Raw genomic sequence first — 8,302 nt, 5'->3', positions numbered from 1 at the left:
GCGCGGTGGGGCTGGGGGCCGCGCGTCGCGCGTGCGCAGTGGGCGGGGGCGCGAGCCGCGCGTGCGCAGTGGGCGGGGCCGCGCGTCGCGCGTGCGCGGTGAGGCGGGGACGCGAGTCGCGCGTGCGCAGTGTGCGGGGGACGCGAGTCGCGCATGCGCAGAGCGGCCCCCCCGGCGCGCTCCCGGCTTCTCTCCCTCCGTCCCTCCCGCCCGCCGCGGCCATGGAGGCGCCCCCGCCCGTCGCGCACGTCGTCCCGGACGCGGACGGCCTCCTGCTCGGTGCGTAGCGGCCGCCGGGGGAGGGCCGCGCCACGCTCCGGCCGCCCCGAAAGCGGGCGGCGGGCGGGCGGGCGGCCGGCGCCTGCGGTCCCTCCCGCGTCCCCCCGGGGCCGCGCGGCAACGGCCTCCCCCTCCCCCCCCCCGCCTCCCCCTCCGCCCCGCCGCGTCCTGCGCGCTCGCTTCCGGTGGGGCGCGTGGGCCTGCGCGCGCCCCCTCGGGACCCCCCCCCGGCTCACCCCGCACCCCGCCCCCCCCCCGAGCCTCGGTTTCCTTCTCTGCAAGGCCCGCGCCCCACCCGTGCCTCAGTTTCCCCCTCTGCAAAACAGCCACGGATTGTACCTGCCCCCCCACCGTGCCTCAGTTTCCCCCTCTGCAACGACACCTGTCCCCTACCCGTGCCTCAGTTTCCCCCTCTGCCAAACAGCCAGGGAGGTTACCTGCCCCCCCACCCGTGCCTCAGTTTCCCCCTCTGCAAAACAGCCACGGAGGTTACCTGCCCCCCCCACAGCCGTGCCTCAGTTTCACCCTCTGCAACGACACCTGTCCCCCACCCGTGCCTCAGTTTCCCCCTCTGCAAAACAGCCAGGGAGGTTACCTGCCCCCCGACGCCCCCGTGCCTCAGTTTCCCCCTCTGCCAAACAGCCAGGGAGGTTACCTGCCCCCCCCACACCCGTGCCTCAGTTTCCCCCTCTGCAAAACAGCCAGGGAGGTTACCTGCCCCCCCACCCGTGCCTCAGTTTCCCCCTCTGCAAAATAGCCAGGGAGGTTACCTGCCCCCCACACACACCCGTGCCTCAGTTTCCCCCTCTGCAAAACAGCCAGGGAGGTTACCTGCCCCCCCCGCACACCCGTGCCTCAGTTTCCCCTTCTGAAAAACAGCCAGGGAGGTTACCTGCCCCCCCACACACCCGTGCCTCAGTTTCCCCCTCAGCAAAACAGCCAGGGAGGTTACCTGCCCCCCCCCCGCACACCCGTGCCTCAGTTTCCCCCTCTGCAAAACAGCCAGGGAGGTTACCTGCCCCGCGCACACACCCGTGCCTCAGTTTCCCCCTCTGCAAACCACCCTGGCAGGTGTCCTGCCCCCCCTTCCTCCCTCACTCCTCCCACCCGTGCCTCAGTTTCCCCATCTACAAAGCACCCTGGCAGGTGTCCTGCCCCCTGTTTCTTCCCCCTCCTCCTCCCTCCCACCCGTGCCTCAGTTTCCCCGTCTGCAAAACAGCCCAGCAGGTGTCCTGCCGCCCTTCCCCCTCACTCCTCCCACCCGTGCCTCAGTTTCCCCGTCTGCAAAGCACCCTGGCAGGTGTCCTGTCGCCCTTCCTCCCTCACTCCTCCCACCCGTGCCTCAGTTTCCCCGTCTGGGATTCACCTGGCAGGCGTCCTGCCCCGTCCTTCTCCCCCACTCCTGCCTCCCACCCGTGCCTCAGTTTCCCCGTCTGGAAAATAACATTGAAGGCTGCCTACCCCCGTCCTCCCCTCACTCCCCCCCCCACCCGTGCCTCAGTTTCCCCGTCTGCAAAACAGCCTGGAAGGTTAACTGTCCCCCTGTTTCTCCCCCCACAACTCCCTCCCCCCCCGTGCCTCAGTTTCCCCGTCTGCAAAATTATTTTTGAGGTTCCCTACCCCCATTTCTCGCCCCTCCTCCCTCCCACCCGTGCCTCAGTTTCCCCATCTGCAAAACAGCCTGGAAGGTTAACTGTCCCCCCGTTTCTCCCCACTCCTCCCTCCCACCCGTGCCTCAGTTTCCCCGTCCGCGGAACAGCCTGGACCCCGCCCTTCCCCGCGGGCCCCGTGCCTCGGTTTCCCCGCCGTGTCGGGTGGTCACAGCGGATTGGGGAGGCGGCCCCGGGTGCGAGAGTGTGTGTGCACCTCCACAGGGGGCAGCCGCACACGCGCACGCTGGAGTCACACGCGCGGCGCAGCGTTACACGCACACACGCGCTGCACACGCCTGCACACGGCACAGCCACCCTCGGTACAAACACACGCTTGCACGTGGCCGCCTCACCCACACGCAGTGCACACACATATGTGCCGTGCAGTCACACACACGTGCACACGGTACCGTCACACACGTGCACATGGCGCCCTCTCTCGCACACGGTACAGTCACACACGTGCACGCAGCACAGTCACACACATGCACATGGCGCCCTCTCTCGCACACGGTACCGTCACACACGTGCACGTGGCGCCCTCTCTCGCACACGGTACAGTCACACGTACACGTGGCGCCCTCTCTCGCACACGGTACTGTCACACACGTGCACGTGGCGCCCTCTCTCGCACACGGTACCGTCACACACATGCACGTGGTGCCACGTCAGTCACACACGTGCACGTGGCTCCCTCTCTCGCACACGGTACAGTCACACACGTGCACGTGGCGCCCTCTCTCGCACACGGCACAGTCACACACGTACACATGGCGCCCTCTCTCGCACACGGTACCGTCACACACGTGCACGTGGCGCCCTCTCTCGCACACGGCACCGTCACGCATGCACATGGCGCCCTCTCTCGCACACGGTACCGTCACACACGTGCACGTGGCGCCCTCTCTCGCACACGGTACAGTCACACACGTGCACGTGGCGCCCTCTCTCGCACACGGTACAGCCACATGTACACGTGGCGGCCTCTCTCGCACACGGTACAGTCACACACGTGCACGTGGCGCCCTCTCTCGCACATGGTACAGCCACACGTACACGAGGTGCCCTCTCTTGCACACGGTACAGTCACACACGTGCACATGGTGCCCTCTCTCGCACACGGCACAGTCACACACATGCACGTGGCTCCCTCTTTCGCACACGGTACCGTCACACATGTGCACGTGGCGCCCTCTCGCACACGGCACCGTCACACGTAAACGTGGCGCCCTCTCTCGCACACGGTACCGTCACACACGTGCACGTGGCGCCCTCTCTCGCACACGGTACAGTCACACACGTGCACGTGGCGCCCTCTCTCGCACACGGTACCGTCACACACGTGCACATGGTGCCACGTCAGTCACACACGTGCACATGGCGCCCTCTCTCGCACACGCACAATCACACATGCTACAGTCACACACATGACCATGGTAGAGTAAAATAACAAAGTAAATTAACATGAAATAAAATCAAAAAATAAAGTAAAAAGGCCAAAAAAATTAACATAAAATAAAAAACAAATGAAACAGCCAAGTAAAATAATAATGAAACAGCAAAATAAAGTAAAGTAAAACAACAAAATAAATTAACATCAGATAACATAAGATGAAAGTGAAGTGAAATTATACAAGTGAAACAGCAAAATAAAATGAAAATGAAATAAAATGCGATAAAGTAAAATAACAAAACAAATTAACGTAAAATAACATAAAATGAAATTGAGATAAAATAAATAACAAAATAAAACAATAGTGAAATGATAAATCGAAATAAACAAATAAAACAACAAGATGACATTAAAATTAATGAAATAAAATAAAAATGAAATTATAGAATGAAGTAAAGCAAAATAACGAAACAAATTAACATAACACGGAATTAAAATAAATTAAAACAATCATGGAATAATAAGGTAAAATAGCAACACAAACTAACATAAAATACAGTGGATTTTAAATGGAATAGATGAGATAAAAGCGAAAATCGTGTTTGCAGACCCTCGGGCCTCGCTCCCGGAGCCACAGCTCCCCTGCAGAGCCTCCTCACGGCTGCAGGTGGGGGGGGGAGGGCCTGCGGAGCCTGGGAGGGTCTCGAGTTCGAATCCTCCCCCCGCCCACGAGGACCCTCGTCGGCCAGGGGAGGGACGGCTGAGCATTTGGCCTGCAAAGCCCCGGGGGCCCCGGGTTCGAATCCCCGGGACAGTTCTGCTGTCACTTGTTCACCGGACGCAGGGGCAGGGAGCGCGGGCACACGCCGGGGCCTGCAGGCGCGTGTGCTCGACGCGGGGGCATCGAACCCGGGTCCCCCGCCCCCGCAGGCCGACGCGCTAACTGCTGAGCCGCCCCGCCACGCCCGGCTTCTGCCTGCTCGTCGGCTCACACGCGTGGCTTTGGAGTGCGTCCGTGGTGGTGTGTATCTACATATATGTATGTATGTATCACACATGTACACATGTGTGTAAACATGTATGCGTACACACACGCAGATACACACACGTGAATGCACACAGACACACATGTATACACACTCATGTACACAAACGTGTGTACACGGACATACATATGTATGTATACACACATGTATAAACACAGACACAAGCATATATACACACATGTATGTACACACAGACACACATGCACATATATGACATACATATACGTACACATGTATGTATACATGCAAATATACACAGAGACAGATATATACACACACACATATATACACCCTTGTATGTATACACACACATGTACAGACACACGCACGTAAACACACATGTGTGTATACACATGCAAATATATATACAGACACGCATGCACACGTATATACACAGAAACACACACATACACACTTGTATGCATGCACACACATATACATACACATGTATGAATACACACATACACACAGACACCTCTACACACGCACATGTATGCACATGGACACACGTATACATACACACTGATATGTATACACACATATGTACACGTATATACACAGAAACACATATACACACTTGTATGCATGCACACACATATACAGACACACACACATACACACACATACATGCACATGTACGTGCACACATACACAGACACCTTTACACACGCACATGTATGCACATGGAAACACGTATACATACACACTGATATGTATACACATATGTACACGTATATACACAGAAACATACACATACACACTTGTATGCATGCACACACATATACAGACACACATACATACACATGTACGTGCACACACATATACACAGACACCTCTACACACACACATGTATGCACATGGCCACACGTATACATACACACTGATATGTGTACACACACGTACACACTTCTGTACACACACACACCCGTACGCATGTATGTCTATGTGAGTGTGTATATGTGCTCGTATACGTGTACACACACACGTACACACACGTACACACACGCACGTACATACATGTATATGGCTTTCTGAAAAGCGGCCCCCATGACAGGCAGCCGGGCACGCCTTTCCCCCGGCCACGGGCCTTGGTGGCATTGCCCGTGCCAGGCCCGGCGGCGGGTACCCGAGCCCGGCATCCGTGCTGCCCGTGTCCCGGGGGCCCCTGTCGCCCACACGGCCGGCCCGTGCCCGCCGCCCCGCCCCGCCCCGGCTGAGTCGGCGTGCCCGGGGGCGGGAGCAGGAAGCCGGCGGGCACGGGGCGGGCATGCGTCAGCCGGGCTCCTCCGTGGGCGGCGGAGGTATGAGCACGCAGAGGAAGCGCCCCGAGGGCCGATCGGCGTACGTGTGGCGGCACGCCCAGGCTCCGGCTGGCACGGGCGGCGGGCGGTGCCCGGCCGCTGCTTCCCGACGACACGGGTCGTGGCACGGGCGCCGCCGAGGTCCCCCCAGGGGCTGCACGGGCGGCCCAGTGGTCAGGGAGCGCGCCCGCGGGGGCGGGAGGACCCGGGTTCGAGCGCCCAGGCCCCACGTTCCCAAGCGGGCGCACGCGTGTGGAGCTCGTCTGCGGCGGCTGGAGGCCCTGGCGTGTGCCCGTTCCCGCTCTCTGTTACAGATAAATTACATGTGTGCGTATATACGTGCATATATGGTTCTTATCACGTACATATGTAACTTTTTACATATATACATTTGCGTACACACGTGTATATATACGTACACATATATTTTGCTTTCACACTCCCTTCACACCTGTCCTTTAAACGCCGCATTCACACCTGTCGTGTAAGCACAGCCTTCACGCCTGCCGCTTAAATGCCGTGTTCACACCTGCCCTTTACCCTCATCACACCTGTCGTATGAGCACGGCCTTCACACCTGTCCTTTAGTTCACACCTGCTGTTTACATGCCCCGTTCACACCTGTCGTTTAAACACCCTCCTCACGCCTCTCGTGGCAGCGCCGCGTTCACGCGTGTTGTTTAAACACCCTCTTCACGCCTGTCGTGTAAGCACCGCGTTCACGCCTGTCGTTTCGTTCACACCTGCCGTGTACGAGGCGCGTTCACACCTGTCCTTTACCCTCGTCACACCTGTTGTTTAAGCACGGCCTTCACACCTGTCATTTCGTTCACACCTGCCGTTTACATGCCGCGTTCACACCTGTCGTGTAAACACCCTCCTCACGCCTGTAGTGTAAGCACCGCCACAGTCCTTAGGGGTTGGCGCAGGGCCCAGTAGTGCCAGGGTGAAGGGTCGGTATAGCACCCAGTAGTGCCACCCTCAGGGGTTGGCACAGCGCCCAGCAGTGCCACAGTCCTTGCAGGTTGGCACGGTGCCCAGCAGTGCCACACTCGGGGGGGTCATGGGGTTGGCACAGCACCCAGCAGGGCCACAGTCCTCAGGGGTTGGCACAGGGTCCAGCAGTGCCACAGTGAAGGGTCGGTATAGCAACTAGAAGTGCCACCCTCGGGGGTTGGCATAGCGCCCAGCAATGCCACAGTCCTTGTAGGTTGGCACAGTGCCCAGCGGTGCCACACTCGGGGGGGTCCTTGGGGTTGGCACAGGGTCCAGTAGGGCCACAGCAAAGGGTTGTTATAGCACCTAGTAGTGCCACCCTCGGGGGTTGGCACAGTGCCCAGCCGTGCCATAGTTGGGGGTCGGCACAGCACCCAGCAGTGCCACACTCAGGGGGGCCTTTGGGGTTGGCACAGCGCCCAGCAGTGCGACAGTCCTTAGGGGTTGCCGCAGTGAGTGCCACAGCCGGGGGTGGGGGGAGGGTCCTTGGGATTGGCACGGTGCCCAGCAGTGCCACAGTCCCTAGGGGTTGGCACAGGGCTCAGAAGTGCCACAAACGGGGGGATCCTTGGATTGGCACAGTGCCCAGCAGAGCCCCAGTCGGGGTCGGCACGGTGCCCAGCAGTGCCCCACTCGGGGGTTGGCACATTACCCAGCAGTGCCACACTCGGGGGGGACCCTTGGGGTTGGCACAGCACCAAGCAGTGCCACACTCAGGGGTCAGCATGGCACCCAGCTGCACCACAGTTGGGATGTTGGCACAGTGCCCAGCAGTACCACCCTCGAGGGGTGTCCTTAGGGGTTGGCACGGCGCCCAGCAGTGCCACAGTGAAGGGACATTATACCACCTAGTAGTGCCACCCTCGGGGGTTGGCAAGTGCCCAGCCATACCATAGTCGGGGGTCAGCACAGCGCCCAGCAGTGCCACAGTCCTGGCGGGTTGGCACAGTGCCCAGCAGTGCCCCACTCAGGGGAGGTTCCTTGGGGTTGGCACGGCACCCAGCAGTGCCACAGTCCTTAGGGGTTGGCACAGTGCCACACTCGGGGGACCCTTGGGGTGGCACAGTGCCCAGCCATGCCATAGTCGGGGGTTGGCACAGTGCCCAGCAGTGCCACACTCGGGGGGGTTCTCGGGGTTGGCACGGCACCCAGCAGTGCCCCAGTCCTTAAGGGTTGGCACAGTGCCACAGGTGGGGGAAGGGTCCTTGGGGTTGGCATGGCACCCAGCAGTGCCACACTCGGGGGGTCCTTGGGGTTGGCATGGCGCCCAGCAGTGCCACACTCGGGGGGTCTTGGGGTTGGCACGGTGCCCAGCAGTGCCCCACTCGGGGGGGGAGTCCTCGGGGTTGGCACGGCGCCCAGCAGTGCCACAGTGAGGGGACATCATACCACCTAGTAGTGCCACCCTCGGGGGTTGGCACAGCGCCCAGCCGGGCCACCGTCCTGGCGGGTTGGCACGGCGCCCAGCAGGGCCACACCTGGGGGTTGGCACGGTGCCCAGCAGTGCCACGGTCCCGGGTCCGACCCCAGGGGCCTCCGGGCCCCCCATCCGTGCCCCCCGTCCGTGCCCCCACAAACGCACACGGCCCCGGCCGCCTACCTGTGCAGCACACGCCTCGTCCGTCCGTCCGTCCG

At 60.3% G+C, this 8,302-nt stretch overlaps 1 protein-coding gene across 1 annotated transcript in view; it reads right to left on the bottom strand.

The window, feature by feature from the left end:
• Sts (steroid sulfatase) overlaps positions 1–223 on the bottom strand; it is a 33,401-nt gene extending 33,178 nt beyond the window's left edge. Inside the window, exon 1 of the mRNA XM_045141447.1 lies at positions 1–223. This exon is cut by the window's left edge and continues 123 nt beyond it. Coding sequence (XP_044997382.1) covers positions 1–223 — 223 coding nt within the window.
• Positions 224–8,302: the final 8,079 nt, after the last annotated feature.

The sequence above is a fragment of the Jaculus jaculus genome, unplaced genomic scaffold (genome assembly GCF_020740685.1).
Source record: "Jaculus jaculus isolate mJacJac1 unplaced genomic scaffold, mJacJac1.mat.Y.cur uX1, whole genome shotgun sequence".
Taxonomy (NCBI): Eukaryota; Metazoa; Chordata; class Mammalia; order Rodentia; family Dipodidae; genus Jaculus; species Jaculus jaculus.
The sequence above is the reverse complement of the archived record's forward strand: the minus strand, read 5'-3'. Positions and strand labels throughout refer to the sequence as shown.